Genomic DNA, 20,459 nt, shown 5'->3' with positions numbered 1-20,459 from the left:
TTATTTTTTTTCGAGTGCCGCCCCCCCCCCCCCCCGACCCTCACCGTCAATCCCAGGATCCGCTAGCCCATCTGCGGCCCGGGACCAGCTCGGGAGGGCATCGGGAGGTAAGATGGGAGGGAGATCAGCATCCTCCTCCTTGCTTATCTCCCTCCGTGCTGTGATTGCAGAAGTGATGTGTATTACATCACTTCCGCATTCACCTGGATTCCGCATTCTGCTATTTTTTTAAATTTTAAAATGTTTCCTTTTTAAGCTGTGTGAATAGATACACATAACAAAGATAGAGCGAGAGAGAATACGACTGCAAAAGTGCAAATACACTTGTCACACCTGGGACATGCATGCTGTAAATGAGTGGCAGAAAAGTGCCAACATTTTCAGGTCTCTTATTTATTCCAGATCAGTAATTCGGAAAGCATTGAAGCCAATGTATCATAACCGCCAGGCAACTAGATTCCCTCATGGTGGGTTTGGAGCCATGTATTATAGCTGAGTGGAAGGGAGGCTGGAGACTCAACCATTTACAACAGATGTGCAGTACTCCTATCAACAAGCCAAAATTACAGCAGTAGCTGTGCTATCCATTAAAAGCAAAATTGCAATTTAAACATATAAGAAAAAAAAAACATGCTCCTACTTCTACTAAGCTAATTAAACATATACGAAAAAAAATCATGCTCCTACTTCTACTTAGAAATGATTGTTCGTGGAGTTATGCTTTCAGTGGAACTCCAGTCCCCTTTGTGAATGCGGTCTATATTCTCAGGGTGATCACAGCATCTGCAGTGGTAATGTTTTTGTAGTGGTAAAAACTGCCGTTCAAGTTTTTTTGTGTTCTTCTTTCTATGCATGCACCCCTTGGCGCTGTTAGGGCATCTATTGGATGCCACAATAAGTGGTTTGGAGAGCCAGGGCTGACGCTCAGTCTGTGTCCTCTGGCATTCAGTGATCGAGCAAGATTTCAAGTTCATAGGTCACTGGGCTCTACTGCTTGCTCAACACGTGTACTGGACTGCTCCAGTGAGTCATGGCTAAAGATTGAGCTTGTAGTAAATGAGGGAAGCCAGTTTAGCTAGTGTCTTTTATCCTAGCAGCCCAATTAAAAAAAAAAACAAAAAAAAAAAAAACACCATACTTCAGTACAAAAGCACTTGGAAATCTGGATGTTATTCCCACCAGGACCCTATCTGCATGTGGTTTATAAAGTGCTACTCAAGTTTTTTCATGTTGGTAGGGCCATCACCTTCCACATAAACTTTGAGGGAGACTAAGAGCCATGAGAGGTGAAGTTTGATGGTTCATTGTTTTCTGTAAAATCTGCAGAATGTGAATGCTAGCAAATGGTTGTTTTCAACCAAAGCTGAACTGTAGGCTGCAGTAACAACAACAAAAAAAGTGGATGTAAAAAGTAGCGGAGTAGAGTAGAAAATTATCAGCCAAACAGTGAGTGCATCCTACCAAACTCTTTGGGTATAAAGACAGCAGCAGATGCATAGCTGTCAGAATACAACCTATCCCTCAATCCATACTGTTTAGTGTGGGTGGAGAAATCTCCTTAATCCTCCTGCTTCTATGCCCATCTTTACACATGTATACTGTTCGTACTAGTGTATGGCCAGCTTTACTGGGAACAGTAGAGGACTGCAAAGCAAGATCCTGTATGGTACATGACATGTGTTTTAATGTCTTTTGCTGTGCGATCTTGGTCACATCTTTCTGCTTTGAGGAAGGGACCCTGTGCGGCCCCGAAACGTCGGTTTATTTGGATGTCTGTGACGCTTTCTGTCCAATAAAAGGGACATATTTATCTTTTACTATTAAAAAAAAAAACAAAAAAAAAAAAAACACCATACTTCAGTACAAAAGCACTTGGAAATCTGGATGTTATTCCCACCAGGACCCTATCTGCATGTGGTTTATAAAGTGCTACTCAAGTTTTTTCATGTTGGTAGGGCCATCACCTTCCACATAAACTTTGAGGGAGACTAAGAGCCATGAGAGGTGAAGTTTGATGGTTCATTGTTTTCTGTAAAATCTGCAGAATGTGAATGCTAGCAAATGGTTGTTTTCAACCAAAGCTGAACTGTAGGCTGCAGTAACAACAACAAAAAAAGTGGATGTAAAAAGTAGCGGAGTAGAGTAGAAAATTATCAGCCAAACAGTGAGTGCATCCTACCAAACTCTTTGGGTATAAAGACAGCAGCAGATGCATAGCTGTCAGAATACAACCTATCCCTCAATCCATACTGTTTAGTGTGGGTGGAGAAATCTCCTTAATCCTCCTGCTTCTATGCCCATCTTTACACATGTATACTGTTCGTACTAGTGTATGGCCAGCTTTACTGGGAACAGTAGAGGACTGCAAAGCAAGATCCTGTATGGTACATGACATGTGTTTTAATGTCTTTTGCTGTGCGATCTTGGTCACATCTTTCTGCTTTGAGGAAGGGACCCTGTGCGGCCCCGAAACGTCGGTTTATTTGGATGTCTGTGACGCTTTCTGTCCAATAAAAGGGACATATTTATCTTTTACTACTGAGTGCTGGTGATTTCCTGACTTTCTTTTGCTGTGCGATGTTATCTAGACTGCAGTTTGATATATTCCTTTCAATACACCTAACTGCTCCTGTTTTAATTGTATCACCTAATAGAGGGCTGGACAAATCCCAAGAGACTGGTAGCCAATACTCTTTTAAAATATTCAGCTGGCATCTAACTTTGAGGTTTTCTCTAGTTGTTGTTACTGAAGCTGGCGCCTTTAAAAAGAAAATGGCCTGCCGGACTGGACAGACTGGCTCCTGAATTCCATAATGATTTGTTCTCCCATGTATTTGGTCTATCCAAATACAAGAAGCAAGCTAGCAAGTCCAGTTCTTTACACTGTTGGCTGCTGTTCTTGGAATTCTGTGTGAAGAGGGGGTCAGCTCTGCAGTAACTTATCCAGATAAAACTGACTTGGTCGAAGTTATGTGCACCTCAAAGACACAGCAACAGTAATTGATACCCCTGAAAGCAAAGGGGGCCTGTCCAAGACGGCGGGTTTTGTGGGGACTGGGCAAATGCAGACAAAGTATGCCTGCTGCAATGCCATTTAAGAAAATTCAAAGGTTCACAGTGGGGAGGGAAAAGAGAAAACACTGCTGCTCTACTTTTTACTATCGGGTACCAGAGGCAGAAGCAGATGGACAAAGCTGGGGAAGGTTGTTTTAATCTATTGCAGGACAAAAGCTGGGGAAGGTTGTTTAATCTATTGCAGGACAATAAAGTACAGCCAATGTTTTTAGATTGTTGCATTCTGTGGGTTCTAGCTAAATATGACTTGCATTAACATAAAAGGAACAGTAAAATAAAAGCACTGTGTAGCATATTGTGTACCTCTGACAAGCAAATACATCTATGCTGTATCATTCCAGGCAGTATTATTACTTTTTTTTCCCCACTTGTTTGTACACATGTACTTTTACATTGAAACTAGTTCCACTTACATGAAAAGGAATTGGGCTATAAATTCTCTGTCTGCATTATGGTTCCCTATTACATGTTCCTTTTAAAAACTTGAACGTCTTTGTTTCAGCCAGAACAATTGTCTCTTGCTTCTTCTGTGACCACAGTATCTCGTCTTGCCCTACAGTTAGAGAAATGAACCTGTGACCGAGGGAATTGTCTGACCGGCATATTGCAGTGCATTATCTCTGCAGTCATGACTCTGCTTTTGTTCGCTGTCTCAGGCTGCATTTCTGATTAGCTCTTTTCAGCCAGCAAGCTCTCTATAGATTTTCCACTGATGCCACCAGCTATAATTGTGAATGGAATTGCTGCATTCACATTGACCCTCCTATGATTAAAGGGTTTATTTTTTTATTTTAGTGGATAGCAAGTTTTTCTCTTACATTTTGACCAATTGACCTAAAGAAGAAGCACTGCTATAGAGACCTTTTTATTCTGACTCCGATTGTTGTGCTGGTGACTTATCCCTTGCTGAGACCTCTATGCCTGGCCTGTATAAGCAGATTCAATCACGGAGGACAATCCTAATCAGATAGCTGAACTCACAAATACCGTGTTCATCCAAAAAGGTTGCTTTATTCTGTACATCAGACAACAGGATACAGCAGATGGATGGTTTTCAGTATTATGTGGTCCAAAGATGATGCTTTTCCTAGCGTACTGTGCAGAATACACGTGTCCCTGTTACATGTGGCCTGTTAGCTGTGGCCATGACACAAAGAAGTACTGAACTCAGGAAGAAGAGTGGGGCATTACATACAAAGGAAAATGTGTCCTAGATCAGGAAAGAAATACAGGAAAAACAGGTGCATTATCACGAAAGGCCACTAGATAGCAGCATAGGAACTAAATATAGAATAGCCATAGAAAGAATGGATAGGGAAAACACTATATAAATTCTTATCTAACAATGTAATAACATTCTATTCCCCTATTGGGGCGGCACACCTTTTTATTTTGAAAGGCATTGTATTCAGAAGAACTTTTGTGTAAAGGTGCCTATACACCTTACAATTATCTGCAGATTTTCTGTGGTCAGATGGAAAAAGTGCAACAGATTGGCCCAGGTGGAGATTACTCCATCCACACAGTTAAGTGTAGATGGAGGAATTTGTTGCACCTTTTTCCATCTGACCACAGAAAATCTGCAGATAATTGTAAGGTGTATAGCCAGCTTAACCCAGGTTACATATCCTAGGGTGATCTTGCAGAGAATTGTGGTCAACAAGGTCGTATTGGATGGATCACTGCTGACTGCGATTACTGTGTTGCTGGTGCTGTTGATCTTGAATTGTTTTTGGAAATAGCGCAGTTTTGCAGTACTTTTTCCAAATTGGAATGTTAGTAGCAGAACCATATACTGTTTTTAGGGCACACTTGTTTTGCAAGTATGTGTTTGTTTTTTTTTGTTTTTCATTTCTAAAAAAACTTTTATCTTATTTGGTTAAAATCTGCATCGATGGCAATTTTGCAGACATGGAGCCGTGTGCCTTTTTTGTCTGTGAAAAATTAAGATTTTTTTTTCCCTGATGCAGCGCTAGCACGAGGGTAAGGGTATGTGGGTGTGGATTTTGATGCTAGGTGTGCAGCTTCTTGGAATGCTGACCGGGGTGTCCGGCGTTTGCCAAAAGGAACAAAAAATGGGGTTGCTTTTATTCTGTACATCAGACAACAGGATGGCGGGGATCTGCTCAATGGCAAAAACTTTTAGGTGCTCTGTATTTTTGTGGTGTTTCAGGAGGAAGTGGCGTGGGATGCTATGCTCAGTGCACCCCTTTTCGATGAACCTCCTGTGCTCCCCTATGCGTTTGTGGAGGGGTCGGATGGTGCGGCCTAGGTAAAGGAGGTTGCAAGAACATTGCAGGCCGTAAATTACGTGATCGTGGACACACGTGATGAATTGTGTAATGGGATATTTGGTACCAGAGCTATCTAGGAAGGACTGGCCATGGGAGATGAACTGACAGGTGAGACATTGTCGTTTTTTGCATTTATGGACCCCAATTCTATTGTTAAATGTGAACCTCTGTGTTTCGTTCGGGTTTATGAACGGACAGTTTACTGGGGGCCACTATGTTTTTGATGCTCCGGGCTTTTTTTGAAGATTACGGAGGGTTTAGGTGGTAATAGCGGGCCCAGGCTGGGGTCAGAGTAATGCCAGTTTTTCTTGAGGATGGCTTCAATGGCCTTGTACCTACTGTTGAATGGGGTGATGAATCGTACCGGGTTGGTAGATTGGCGCTTGTTTTTTTGTCTTAGTGTTGGTGTTAGTGATGAAGTGATCACGGGCCTTATTGATGAGTTCCTTGGGGTAACCCTTTTCCACAAACTTGTCTTTCAGTACGTGGCTTTGTAAAATGTAGTTTTTTTTTATTCTTGCAATTTTTGTCAATCCTCCAGAATTGCCTTTTCGGGACATGAAGCTTCCAGAGGGGGTGATGGCAACTTTTGTAGTGGAGATAGGAATTTCCAGCGGTGGGTTTGAAGTGTGTTTTCGTGATTATCTTGGTGTTGGAGTGAGTGAGTTCGAGGTCTAAAAAGACCAATTGAGATTTGTCCGTGACGTGTGTGCAACTGAGTCCTGAGGGGTTGGCGTTGCAGTGCTTAACAAAGTCATTTATGGTATCAGGAGGACAGTCCCAAATGATGATGATGATATCATCAATATAACGTCCATAAAAAAATCAGTTGTCGGGCGAAGGGATTATTGTGCCAGATGTGAAATTCCTCCCAGAAGCCCATGGTTAGGTTGGCATAACTGGGGGCATAATTAGTCCCCATAGCTGTGCCTTGAATTTGGAGGTAAAATTCCTCTAGTAAAGTGAAATAATTTTTCAAGGGTGAAATAATTGTTCAAGGGTGAACTTAGTGGAGTTAAGAATGAATTGGGTTTGCTTGTGATGAAGCTCTGGTTCATGGGACAAGTAATATTGTAAGGCCTGAAGGCCTACTTCGTGGGGAATGGAAGTGTACAGTGTGCAGACGTCAAGAGATACCCAGTGGTATGTGGGCTCCCAAGCGTAGTGGTGTAGTGTTTCGATGAGGTGTCCAGAGTCTCTCAGATAGGAAGGGAGGGTAGTGACAATGGGCTGTAAGAAGTGGTCCACATATCAGGAGAGGCCACTAGTGAGACTCTCAATGCTTGAGATGATGGTGCGCCCGGGGGTGTGGTGCTATTTTTATGAATCTTGGGTAGGTGGTAAGTTTTTTTTTTTTTTTTTTTTTTTTTTTTGGGTTGTGGGGGGCATAGAACTGCTTTCTCTTTTTTGGTGATCTTTTCATCGTACGCTAGTTCAATCAGGTTTTAAGGCGTTCAAAAATTGGGGTAGTGGGTCGGTTTTTAATTTCTGGTAAGTCTATGGGCCTCTTTTGTGTAGTCGTCTTTTGGATAACAATACACCCGCCTTTGTCTGCTTGTCGGATGGAGATGAGTTTGTTATTGGTCAGGTCTTCTTTAAGAGCTTTTCATTCATGATGGGATAGATTGGTTTTGTTACATCGTTTGGTCTGGCTGTTTGCTTTTGAAGTGGTGTTTTTTTGTGGAGGGTCACACAATTTAACGAAGTCTGTGTATGTGACTTGGTAAAACGTTTCAATGGACGCTTTGGATTTCAGTGCATAGAATTTGGAAGCGGGGTGGAGGGAGGTGTGTCTGAATGTTGGGCTGGATAGGTTTTCTCGAAGGAACTCAGCTGGGTATCCAGTATCGGCTAACTCTTCCAAGATCGCCAGGGTATCAGCGTCCAGTGCAGAGTTTCGGGGGGTGCGGGCACTGGGTAATATGGCCTTGTGGCCTCGGGCGTCCTGCTCGCGCCCTCGAGCGCTGGAGCTACACCACTCCCACCGGCCCTCCTGTCTCTCTTGCCCGCAGTGTCCATCTCCTGGCAACTGCCTACAACAATTTTCTCCTCTTTGTGCCCGCCCACCTCCACCCGCTCTCTCCCCCTGACACACCGCTCGTTGTCTCGAGCTTACCACTCGTGCCCTCGAGCGTTGCAGTCAGACCACTCACCTGTGAATCACTGCCGGACACCTCGGGCCTCATCCCAGATTCCCACTCACACCCGATCTATTCGGCGCCTGTGTCCACACTGATCGAACACATCCCCAGCATCCACAAGCAGCCATACACTGCACACCATCCGGATCACACCCCTCTCAGTCCTGACAGCATCCACCAGCCCATTTCCATCCGTGCCTGCGAATATCAGCATTCCCCTCTTATTCAGTACTTGCCATCAAGCCCCCCACAGCCCCACTGCAGTGACAAACCCAAACTTCCCCCACAAAGGTCCACCCACAGAACTAATTGCTCATTATCCCCACCATTAGAGGTTTCCCATCCACCCCTCATCAATGATATCGCATCAGCATTCACTCCTTGGTAAGTTTTCATTGTTGTTATAATTAGCCACCATATGGTAGTAGCGCTTCTGTCCCCATTTTTTGTGCTTTTATCTGTGGTCTGCCCAGCTGTGATGAAGAGAATGAGGAGATGCAAAGAGTGGCAACAATATCTGCAACAGTGTTTATCCCAGGAACCCTGTGGATGAATTTAATTATATTCAATCAGTTATGTTTTGGATTAATTTGTTAAAACGATCACATTTCAGGTCTTGCATTTATCCTCTGATTGTATGAGGAGATTAGATGTATTGCTGAACCCTTCCACACCGGAAAAGCCTTAGATTAAGACCCACCATCTCCTGGAGCTAAGACTCACCCTTGTCATTCAGATGCAAGATCTTTAGTGGGCAGTAGAGACTCTTGCATTTGACAGTTGAAATTTATGAGGCAGGGTGTCATCCCAATGGAGACTAGGCTTACAGTTTGGTTGAAGAGCCCATGTACAGCCTTTTCATCTGAGGAGGTGTTCAGGGATCAATTGGAAGATGAGATATATGCCAAAACAAGCAGTTGTAGTAGTGAATTGTTTTGTTTTTGTACTATTGCATTATGGCCACTAGATGTTGCTGAGGATCATAGAAAATACTTATTTCCTATGGTCCTTTAGCTATATCTAGTGGCCTTAATGTGCCATTCCATGAAGAAAAAAAATATTTGAAAATGTATTCCCTCATAAAGAAAAAAAAAATGGAAAACGTTCACTCTGTTCACAGAGGGCTTGCGTTCAGATATTTCCAGGTTGAACAGCCTGCAACATGTTAGTAAGTGGACCCCCTTTTGAGTTTGCGTTGATTGGCAAGTACAGCCCTTCGGGTGCATTCAGTTTGCATTTGATATTAGTTAAAAATGCCTCTGACTTCATCTATTCGACCTCCTTCTGGCCTGCGAATATCCACCTCCTAAGCTGTATGAAGGAAAGGTTTTACCCAAAGTGAACTTGTACTCTGTTTTAAAAGTATGTCCTGACCATGAGCAGATATGTATATTATGGTTATAAGCCAGAAAAGTATTTTGCCTTTTAGTGTCCCTCTTTAATTTAGCTTCACTTGGTTTCTGGGTCCTGACTTGTCTTTTCCACTGCGTAATGAGTAGGCCCTTCCTGGCCACTAAGTCTCATTGGATAGTGGAATGGCAAATTGGTGGAGGGCAGCCAGGAAGCAGGGCCACAGTAATGAAATGAAGCCAGTTCTGCATGTGCATGCCCATTACCTTAGTTAGCCAGAAAAATACCAGACCAGTGCAGAGGCCGCTGTTAGGCCATTTCCTGCACATTTTAAAATGGTCTATGGGTTTACATTAAAGCAGTGGTTCTCAACCTGTAACCTCAGGACCCACATTTGTCCTTGGTCATTAAAGTGACATTAAAGTAAAAAAAATGTTTCCCTCCCCCACCCATGTTAATGTTATCACTTACCTTAAATGATGTCTCTTAATCCGATCATCTTCTGACTGGCTCTCCGATCCAGCGCTGACTCCTCTCTGCTTGTAGGCACTTTCGATCCAGCGGTGTCTGCATGCGGGTGCACGCGCCCATAGACTTACCTTGCGTCTCGGCTCGTCTCCTGGTCGAGAATCCGAACTGCGCATGCACCCGCCCCAAGATCCTTTGCGGCTGCACGCACAGTTCCTGATTCTCGGCGCAGGAGCGTGCAGCGATAACTAGGTAAGTTTAAACCGCTGTTAAAGCGTTTAAAAAAAACAAAAACAGTTTTGCCTATATCTACTGCTTGCTAACAGTAGATCTAGGCAACAACTGGAGGCTTTAGAACCCCTTTAAGTTGTGACCCCCCCAAGTTGCAATGGAACACATGGCATTGTGGTACTGCATGTTGCGATGCGGGCAATAGAACTGTGGGTGGGAGATGCATTTTGGGGTGCCATACAAATAAATGGCAATGCACCTCAACAGAACGGTAGGTGTGTTTTGTGTGGTACAGTGCGTTAATCGCACGGAACTGTGCAATTAACGCACTGTACTAGTGTGAATGGGCTCTCAAAAACGCAGATGCACACAAAAACGCAGACACAATGTCACGTACTCAGACCTTCTCACACACACATGCACTCCAATTTTTAAATCCACCCAGTCTCCCTATCGAAGAACTGGAGTGGATCCTCAGCCTGGGGTCCAGTGGGGGCTGCTGTGCTGTTATGGAGCTCCATCCATATGTGCATTGCTTGTACAGCTTCCTTGACCACCCTGTAAAGGTGACGGGAACCAGAATGTTACATCACTCGGGTCCAGGCACCTCTACAGGACACCTGAGGGAGCTGTAAGCAATGCACATATGGACCCCCCTCGTATCCCTACCCCTAGCCCACCCCACCTCATGCTTACACTCGGCACCGGGCAGCATATTTTGAATGGCTGCTTGGAGTGAGAACTGACCGTGCTGCACTAGGGGGAGGCTGAGGTGCCTCAACTAGAACAGTGGAAGGCATGTGGGGGACCCACTGAACACAAAGTTGCAACGCACTTTTGGTTCACAACCCACCACTTGAGAACCAAGGCATTTAAGGTTATAATTCTGGACTTGCAGCATGAATACATCTGAAGGTAAATGTAATTCTGTGAAAAGTAAGGAGCTTTGGTTTATGGTTGTAATCATCTTTTTTTTTTCCTTTGTTTCAGGGCAAAATGGTGAAAGGGATGGGTGGTGCCATGGACCTGGTGTCAAGTGCTGGAACAAAAGTAGTTGTCACAATGGAGCACTCAGCCAAAGTAAGTAACACAATGCTCTTTGGTTACACAAATGTTTGTCATTTTAACACTGCTATTGACATCTTGTATTTCAGTATGCAAATATTTTGGCTCACTATACAGGTTCTAATAGCCAATAAGGTTCTCCCTTTCATTCTCTAATACTGCGCTCCAAAAACATAGTTTTTGATATGTGGAGAGAGGGAGATTCAATCGGGAACAGCAAAGCTTGGACTGGGAGAGGAAAAAGCCACACAAGGAGCCAGTTGAGTTTTCTGCAGTTCTCACATGCTAGCAAGGAGTATGCTGAACGTAAGAGAGCAGAGTGACATCCCTTTGCATGTATTTAATCTGTGCGTTAAGCCGTTTGCCTGTAGCTGGGCTTAAAGCAATACAAGACCTACTGAGTTTCAGTAGTTTAAAATCTGTTGGGCCACAATCTTTGGCTGATCATTTCATAAATCATTTCAAAGTGTGTCTGTGTCAAATTTTCACTTTTTTTCCAGAATATATTTTCATCTTTCTCCTTCGCATTTTGGCTTTTCTTCTTCGCATTTTGGCTTCCCATATCTCAGCAATGTCAGACTAACCTTTTTTTTTGTACAGTTCTAGGTCTGTTGGATTCAGGTGCTATTATTCCCATTCCTTTTGGCAAAACATTTTCAATGTTTTTACTCAAACCTGTTTACAGTTCCCAAACCCAATGGAAGACCCTGTCTGATTCAGGATTTGAAAGCACTCAATGCGTTTTAATGGATTCCATCCGGAATTTGTGAATATGTACAGTCGGTTGTCAATTTTTCTCTTAGACCTAAAGGATTTGTATCTGCATTTCCTGTATTTTCAGCTCCTCTGTATTTCCTTAGTTTTGCAGTAGGTGATCTTTTAGTATCAATTTGTGACACTTCCCTTCTGGTTGGCTTGGGCTCCAAGGTTTTTTTAAAAAGTTCTTGCATCGGTTCTGGGTTTTTATTTTTGTCATCTTAATTTGGAGCTCATTGTTGGTAGATGGTGCTGCAGACATTAGAGGACTTTGGGTGGGTTTTGAATATCGAGAAGTTGTCCCCAATTCCATTGCATCGCTTGGGTATTTGGGTCTTCTTTTGGATACCCTTCAAGTAAAGGTGTTCCTTCCTCGGAACAAAATATTAAAGTTGCTGGATCAAGTTTAGTTGCTTCGATCTCTTTGATGTTCCTCTGTGAGAACCTGCATGAGAATACTGGGATTTATGTCAATCTACGAAGCTATACCTTTTGTACTCGGTTCCATTCCAGGATTTTACAGAGGAACATTCTTGCAGTATGGAACAAGTCTCCTCTATCGCTGAACAAGATGTTCAGATTGAGTGCCCCAGCCAGGATGTTTTTCTGTCATGGTGGTTGACATTACCTGCAGTGACCATGGCCATTCAAATAACTGGCAATGCAACAAACCTCCCGCACCAGAACGTGCGGTAGGTGTAATTGCGTGGTACAGCGAAATTAACGCACTGTATTAGTGTGAACGGGCCTTAATAAATACCGACGGGCGCACACACAACCACACACAACCACACACAATCTCACACACAGGCATTCTCACACACGCATACACAAAATATATATTTCTTTTTTTAAGATCAACCAAGTCTCCCTACCTGAGAATTGGAGTGGATCCTCAGTATGGGGTCCAGTGTGGGCTGCTGTGCTGTAACAGAGCTCCCTACATATACAGCTCCCTTGCATGCCCTGTAGAGGTGCTGGGAGCCAGAATGTGACAACACCAGTCCAGACACCTCTACAGGGTATGCGTGGTAACTGTAAGCAAACAAAACAATCCTTGCTGCACACCTTACCGGGGTGCCCATGTAGCTATACGAGTGGGTGCTCAAAATGACTGCTGAGGGCGCTGCCACATGCAGATAGTTGACCGTCACCAGCACACAAGCGATAGTTACAGCAGTTTAAGTGATATTTTATTGAAGAATGCTGTCAATCCTATGCGAAGTGCTTTCGGGGCCACACAGGGTCCCCTTCATCAGGCTCAGATGAGTGGGAGAATTAAAAACCTCTTTATAGACATAGCAATGGTGAAGTGTATTGCAAACCACACCCACACTCCCTGGCGTCAATATTGACGTCACAATCCCGCCACTATGTTCAAATATGATATAATAAATTGGCACGTAAACATACCTGAGAACAAGCAGTAAAAAATGACCTCTCGTATAGCATTATAGCTAATATTTGCATGACACTTACACTTTTACGCACTTTCAGGGCCACGCATATGAAGGACAGCATTCTTCAATAAATGAACACGAACTGCTGTAACTCGCTTTGTTGTGCTGGTGACATTCTTCAACTAAGTAAATGTAAGCAATGCGCATATGGATGGAGCTCCCTCTTGGCCATACCCGCAGCCCACCCTGCCTTAGGCCTCATTCACTCCGCTTAGAGTCGGCTCATACAGATCCGTGCGGTGTGCAGGGCCGCATCAAGCCATTCCCGGGAAGGACAGGTGCTGCGAGTGCTTGTACGCAGCAGCCTGCTCTTTTATGGGAGGATGCGGCCGTGCGCAGCAGCCTGCTCTTCTCTATGGGAGGATGTGGCCGTACGCATCCGAGCTACACATTCATGCAGGTGTCGGGTAAGCGTATGGACACCCACAAGGGATGTGCAGCTCTGGTGAGCATATTGCCGCGTCCTTCTATAGAGAACAGGCTGCTGCATACAATCTCACGCAGCACCTGTCCCTCCCAGGAACAGCCCGATACGACCACGCCCACCGCATGGATCTGTACGGGCCTCCTTCACACGACTCTTAAGCTGTGTGAATGAAGCATTAAGCTGACAGTCGACATCGGGCATCATATTTTGAATGGCTGCTTGGTGCAAGAACTGACAGTGCTGTTCTACGGGGAGCATTAAGAGCCTCTCGCCTTTTCACGTGCAGTTCAGTGCGTTTTTTTGGTGCGTCCCAGACCAGAAAAAAATGGTGCTTGCAGCATTTTTTTCCCCCAGCACTGGTGTGAACAAAGCCCAGACCAGAAGTACCATAGGAATAAATTGGGATGCATTTCAGGTGCGAACAAAAGCTGTTCTGGTCCAGATCTTGTCTGTACATGGTGTGAACAAGCCCTAGGCTTACAAGTAGACAACGGTTGCATTGTGCCCTGAGAAGAACCCAATTCCCCTGGCACACTTCACCCTGACATATTTCCCTGTCATTCAGCACCCTATCACTGCACCCTGAACTCTCCATTCCTCACAGCCAGCACCACCTGCCCCCCCCTCCCAACAACCAAGTAAGCAAGTCTGCCACTACATACCCCAACACTGCTCCTTCTGTCCCGGTCACTTTCTCACTACATGGAGATGCAGAGTGGAGGATAGACTGAGCCTGGAGGTTCTGGACTCTGCCCACTCAGCATTTGGCTCCGCCAACTTCCTCCTGGCTCAGATGACATCACCTCCTCCCCAGAGCATCTAGTAGCTGCAGATCATCTCCCAGAGAAATGAGATATGCTTCAACCACTGGGAGACCTGTGTGAGGATTGTCTGTTTCCTGGGTAAATTGAGAGCTGTGCATTTATTCCGTTTATGGTCAGGCAGTTAACCCTCTGGGGGCGCTGTACACTGAGTGTTTCTGGGGGAAGCAGGAGGAGGAGCCTGCTTCTGGGTTAAGAGGAAGTCTAACACTGAGGTTTTAACCCTTTTGCTGCTGCCGAGATAGGTCATGTCAACAACAATGGGCCCCTGTAAGCAGACTCCCGGCAGGTATAACAGCCAGGAGTCTGTTTACATGTGTACAGTGGCCCACTCTCCTACGGGATGGCTGCACCCCTCAGCCCTTCCCTCAGGTATCTATTTACTCGGCACAATCTCCTCCTTTTTTGTGTTTTTTTTATTTAAAAGGTTAATCTATTGTGTTTATGTGCACTAAAATTAGTGTAAGTGAATTTTTAAATGAAAATTTCGGTTTGTGCTGATGTCATGCGGCATAAACATTGCATCTGCCACCATTTTATTCTACAGGCTCTCTGCTTTCAGGAAATTGATCATTCTAAGGGTTGGGGGGTGTAGTTATCTTAAGGCCTAAAATTTGTTTTTTAACGTGTGCCAAAAAAAAAATTAATTGCAAAAACAGCTCTGGCAGTGAAATGGTTAAAACCATCCACCCCCCTCCATTACTGCAGAAGCCTTCCAATGTGGCGGCCATTATGTAGAAGCTCAGCATCCAAGTTTTTTCTTTTTACTTTCGAGATACATGTTTTATTCGAAATAGAATTTAAAAAATAGAAACTTTTGAGCCCCCTTTTTATTATAAACTTCATTCTTTTTATAACCGGCTGACACTAAGGGGAAAAGTAAAAAATCCATGTTTAGTTGCTGTATTCCTCTTTTGCAGGAAGTCTAGAATAGAATGTGCAAATTCAAAATTAACATAAAATCGAAATTGCTGCATTATTCAGAATTGTCTACATTAATGTTTTCCTAGCTACAACATTTGCATTCAAACATGACCTTTTAATAAAAAATCTGTGTGACAGACCTGTTACAAGAAGGAAAAAAATCTGCACTTCTTAAGAATCCACTATAAAATAACAACTTCCCAACTGCAAATTTTGCAAATATTTGAGCATATGTTGATCAATTTGCTTCCAGCCAGCTAACAATCTCAAAGTGCCAAATGGTAAATAACCACAAAAGGATATGAACCCAGATCCAAACACAAATAGGGAGGCTCCAGCATTTAATGATCGGTGCCTGAATAGCTAAATGGAGATGGATGTGTTATTTAGGTGCAGCCTCTCCTGTTGCCACGGAAACGCTTCATTTCAGAATGCCTGTCTTGTTTCCCGGCTTCTCCATAATCTAGTTTAAGGCAATATGTGACAAAAGAACATAGTAGAATTGAATAATTGTATGCCTTTTTTGCTTTATTTTAGTGTGTTCCATATTTAACATTGCATACTTAAGTGCTGGAGGGCTTTTTTTTTTTCTCCTCTCCAGACTGTTCATATTTTGCTTGCTAAGCACCCCTTTCAAATACATTGCTCATTAAAAACCGCTCCTGTATTCTTACATTCTTGAAAAAAATGGCTTTTCAATTCTTGCTGGTCACACAGTAAACTAGTCGGCAAAATTCTTCACCTTGGTTATGGTTTTTGTTAGGGATGCACCGATACCGTTTTTGCGGTATAGAGCAGTGGTCCCCAACCCCCGGGCCGCCGCCCGGTATCGGTCCGTGGATCAAATGGTACCGGGCCGCATGCGAAGCAGCACTCCCGACTCTGCTCTGCCCAGCTCCGTGTCACAGACTTTACTGCGGTTCATTGTAAAAACTTTGTACAACGAACTGCAGTAAAGTCTGTGACACGGAGGAGGGACAGCTGTATGTTCCGGCGCAGGGGCGGACTGACCCGTCGGGCGCTGCCCGAGAGCCCGCGACCAGGCATCTGTCCTGTACCAGGCGGCAATTCCTCCGCACCGCAACCCCCCTCCGTCAGAGAGGAGAGAAGCCGCGCGACGGATCCTCTGGCGTGGCTTCTCACTCTAGTGCTGGCGGAACTACTTCCGCTTCTTCCCATGTCCTCTCCTGGAGAGAGAGAGAGAGAGAGAGAGAGCGCGCCCGACCGGCGTGTGGTGGAGACTGGAGGGCAGCCAGCGACGCCGCAGCAGCCATCGGTGGCATCGGAGGAGGGCAAGGAGGAGGCTGATACCGGAGGAGGGACACAGGGAGTTCAGGTAAGTGAAGCCCTCTTCTATTATATTTTTTTTTCTTTTAACATTTAATTTTATTTCTGAAGTTTTTTTTTTGCACTTTGTACAATATATAAAAAATACAGGGTAGGGGAAAAAAAGGAATTCAGTGTCTAAGGGCTTGTTCACACCAATTGTGATGCGTTCCAGAGTGGCAGCTGCTGGAACGCACCACAATCGCTCACAAAACTTCCCCTTGCGTTCTGGGGCGTGGCAGTGCATTGAATTCAATGGCACTGCTTCGCCTTCCCGCCGCAGTGCGATCGGGAAGTGTGGCAAAACATTGCCTGCGTTCCATTCCACTGCAAACACAAAAAATAGCGCAAGCAGCATTGCAGTGGAACAGAACGCAGGCAATATTTTGCCACGCATCCGATCGCACTACGGGAGGTGGCTGCAGTGCCTTTGACTTCAATGCACCGCAACGCCCCCTCCCACCCCTGAACTCAGCGGGAAGATTTGTGAGTGATTGCTGTGCGTTCCAGCAGCTACCGCTCTGGAAAGCACCGTAATTTGTGTGAACAAGCCCTAAGGGCCCAGTCCCACCATAAGGAGTGCGTGCCAGTGCGTTCAGCCTCTGGAATGCAACCCGGCGGCTCACTTTGTTTTGGGGCAGGAGGGGGCGTGGTGGTCCATTGAACTCAATGGTACTGAAGCCTCGCCCCCCGCCTGCAGTGCGATCGCGGCACCGGAATGCATAACACCTTAGTGCCTGCGTTTTCCGGTCCAGTGCGATCTGCAAAAATGCTGCATGCACTATTTTGTGCAGATTGTACTGGACCAGAACGCGGGCACTAATGTGTCACGTTTGAGTTCCGGCGATCGCACTGGGGGCAGGGGGATCGGCTGCGGTGCCGTTGAGTTCAATGCACCACCAGGGGCGGACTGACCATACGGGCATTCGGGCACGGCAGAGCCAGCTGTACCCGCCCCCTCCCCCGTCCGTTCCTGGTATGTGGGTCAGCGTGAGTGAGGACACTTTCCTGTGACCCCTCCCCTCCACTGGCCGCCAAGGAGAGGTGCTGCAGCCTGGATGTAGGTAAGGTTGGGGAGTCTGTGGGTGATGGCTGGCTTGGGGGGGTTGGGGGACTGTAGCTGGGTGGTATTCAGCATTGCTGTATAATGATTATACAGCAATGCTGAATACCACCAGCTGAGGGCCCGCGGGCGTCACCCCCCCCTGCCCCCCACAAAATGAAGCCCCCGGCCGCAGGTGCAATGGTTCCCTCCCTCCGCCGCCTCTCTGCCACATGCACCGCTACAGATGCGGCTCTCTAATCGTGCGGCCACTCACTCCTCAAGGGGTACTCGGGAGACCCTCTGTCTAACATACATGATTAGAGGGCCGCATCTGCCTGCTCCAGCCAGCCCAGATCGCCTCAGTATACCCTTGATAAGCGTGCGGCTGCGCGATTAGAGAGCCACATCTTTAGCGGCGCAGGTGGCAGAGAGGCGGTGGAGGGAGCCACTGCACCTGCAGCCGGGGGCTTCATTTAGCGCAGGGGGTTCAGTGACGGGATATTCTGCGGTTATATCTATATATAGATATATATTATTATTATATATATTTATAATAATGATATATATATTATAAAATATAAACAATCAACGCCCCCCTCAGCGGGCCGCGGTAGAATTATCAAACGTTGACCGGTCCGCAGCGATAAAAAGGTTGGGGAGCACTGGTATAGAGTACTGATATTTGTTTTTCGGTACTCGCAAATACAGAGTACTGGTGCAGTTTGCCCAGATTATCCGGAAGTCTAGGGGTGGATAATGACCTGTTGCTGGCTTCCTCATTGCCTGTGAAGCTGGTGTTCTAGCAAAAGAACACCGGCTCCACTGGTCATGAAGCCAGTTGGGCTCGGTCAAATCGGGAACCAAACGGCTATGAATGAGGTGCTTTCTAGCTTCCTGATTGGCTAGGAAGCCAGCTTCACTTGTTGCTAGGTATCCTGGCCTTCTGACCAATCTGGAAGATGGATGGCACCTCATGACCCAGCTTCCTGATTGGTCAGGAAGCCAGGCTGCCTAGGGACAAGTGAAGCCGGCCTCCTAACCAATCAGGAAGGCATGAGGCGGGCCATTACATGCTGCCCAACTTCCTGATTGGAAAGGAAGCACGTTCCATGCTCCCTTGGCACTTGCCAATTCTGGTATCGGAGGTAAGTATCGGAGCATTTGGGTTGAGTAAGAGTACTCGCCCAAATACTCTATCGGTGCATCCCTAGTTTTTGTATATGAGAAAGTATGTATAACCTACATTTTTATATACGCATAATTTTTTTGCACCTAGTTTTTGGTTCAATTTGGCATTTAGAGAATGTTGACCTGTTCAAGGACCTTGTCACTTTCCCCGTACAGGACAGAAGGACACTATCTGCGACATCTCCATGCACAGAACACGTTTTATTCACCAGCAATACCGTTACACCTTTGTCAATGGGACCCTCAAAATACCTGTTGTCAGACCTCAGTTAGCTGTGATGTCACCCCCCTCCAGCATGTGACCATTCTCTGTAGTGAGTAAAACCAAAATGCTTTCACATGGTGGATAAAAGGAAATCTGATTAGGACCTTTTATTCACACTGACGTATACAGTGTGCAGAAACCTATGCCCAGGAGGGATATGTGCTGCGTGCAGCCGCCTGTACATCTGTCAAGGATGTGGCCACACACTGCTACTTGATAACCCAAACTTGCACATCCTATCATACAGGAGGCTACAGCAGCGCCTGTCCATCCAGGGTGCTTGTTTAGGCACAGATGAGCACGCTGTATGGAATTTAGTTGTTTTTTGTAGGTCCCCCAGGGGGCTCTTAACATTAATGTGCAAGTTTGCACTTTATGGCACAATTGCCATGCAAAAGGCTCTACTTCAGCAATGAAATGTTCTCGTTGCCCCCTCCATTGCTCTGTCACAAGTGCTTCCATCTTCTTCTCCTGACCTTCTTCCTGGTACACAGTCTTTAAGTCATCCTTTGCTGTCCCAGGGGGGCAAAGTGACACTAAACTTGGGAATTAAATCTTAAAATGCATTCAAGTACTTTACCTATTAAAAAAACTGTATCTTATTTGTGTATCACTCCGCACTAAATCCTCAAATCATCTCTGAATTCATGTTGACACTGTCCTTCCTTCTGAAGGATGAGTACTTTTTGCTCCCCATGGTCCCTGTATGTGCTGTACAGTAGCCACTGCTCCAAATTTGCCTCCGTGATGGACTACAACCTCACGGTAGTTTACTAATATCCTTGAATATCCTAGCGTGTGTTCGGGTTTCACTTGAAGAAAAGGTGGCAACCCTAACGGAGAGTGGTGTGATCACGGCAATGATCTTGGAGCGGTGACTACTTTACAACACACAGGGACTATGGGGACGAAAAGTAGCCACCCTCCAGAAGGAAGGACAGTGCCAGCACCAATTCAGAGACGATTTGAGGATCTACAGCTGAGTGATACACAAACAAGAAACATTTTTGTTAATAGTTGATCCTTAACTCAAGTACCGAACTCCTGTGTTTAGTGTCACCTTTAACTCGTTGGCATGCCCACATCCTGTTGACTGGCACTTACTTACCAATGCTGGAATTGTACACTGTAAATGTGTGGTTGGTGGTGTTCAATTTGTAAATTGTTATGGCATATAAAAGTGTGGTCTTCTGTAAAACCTACCTGCTGGCAATTAAAAAAAAAAAAAAAATGATTTACTTCCAATTTTTATGTACACACACCAATATCAATTCCATTGCCGATTTGCTACACTGTATATTGCCAACAAAACATCCTTGCTCCAAAATAAAATGACATTGTAGCATACATGAGGTTTTGCTCATTTTTTAAATTCTGTACTGTAAGAATTGCCTTCCTCTACATCTGGCTTATTGTTGCAACCCGTATAACAAAAGTATATGTATTCATGTGCATTGCCAAATTAATACCCCATTTGCCTAAATATGCATGCATGCCATTTATCTAGTTGCTTTCATTTTTGCGTTGGCAGAAAGTAGAGTGTGGCTGTTGCCTGCGGCAACATCTATTTTTATTTTTGTGATTTAACGCCATTGTACTGTATTATACATCTTCTTAAATGGT

General features: G+C 45.1%; 1 protein-coding gene across 1 annotated transcript in view; it reads left to right on the top strand.

The window, feature by feature from the left end:
- Positions 1–20,459, top strand: part of OXCT1 (3-oxoacid CoA-transferase 1) — a 106,223-nt gene that overhangs the window by 72,176 nt on the left and 13,588 nt on the right. The window contains exon 14 of the mRNA XM_018568456.1: positions 10,550–10,639. Coding sequence (XP_018423958.1) covers positions 10,550–10,639 — 90 coding nt within the window. The remainder of the gene's footprint in view (positions 1–10,549; positions 10,640–20,459) is intronic.

The sequence above is a fragment of the Nanorana parkeri genome, unplaced genomic scaffold (assembly GCF_000935625.1).
Source record: "Nanorana parkeri isolate BGI_ZX_2015 unplaced genomic scaffold, ASM93562v1 scaffold1191, whole genome shotgun sequence".
Lineage (NCBI taxonomy): Eukaryota > Metazoa > Chordata > Amphibia > Anura > Dicroglossidae > Nanorana > Nanorana parkeri.
Note: the sequence above shows the minus strand (reverse complement) of the source record. Positions and strands in the feature narration are given on the sequence as shown.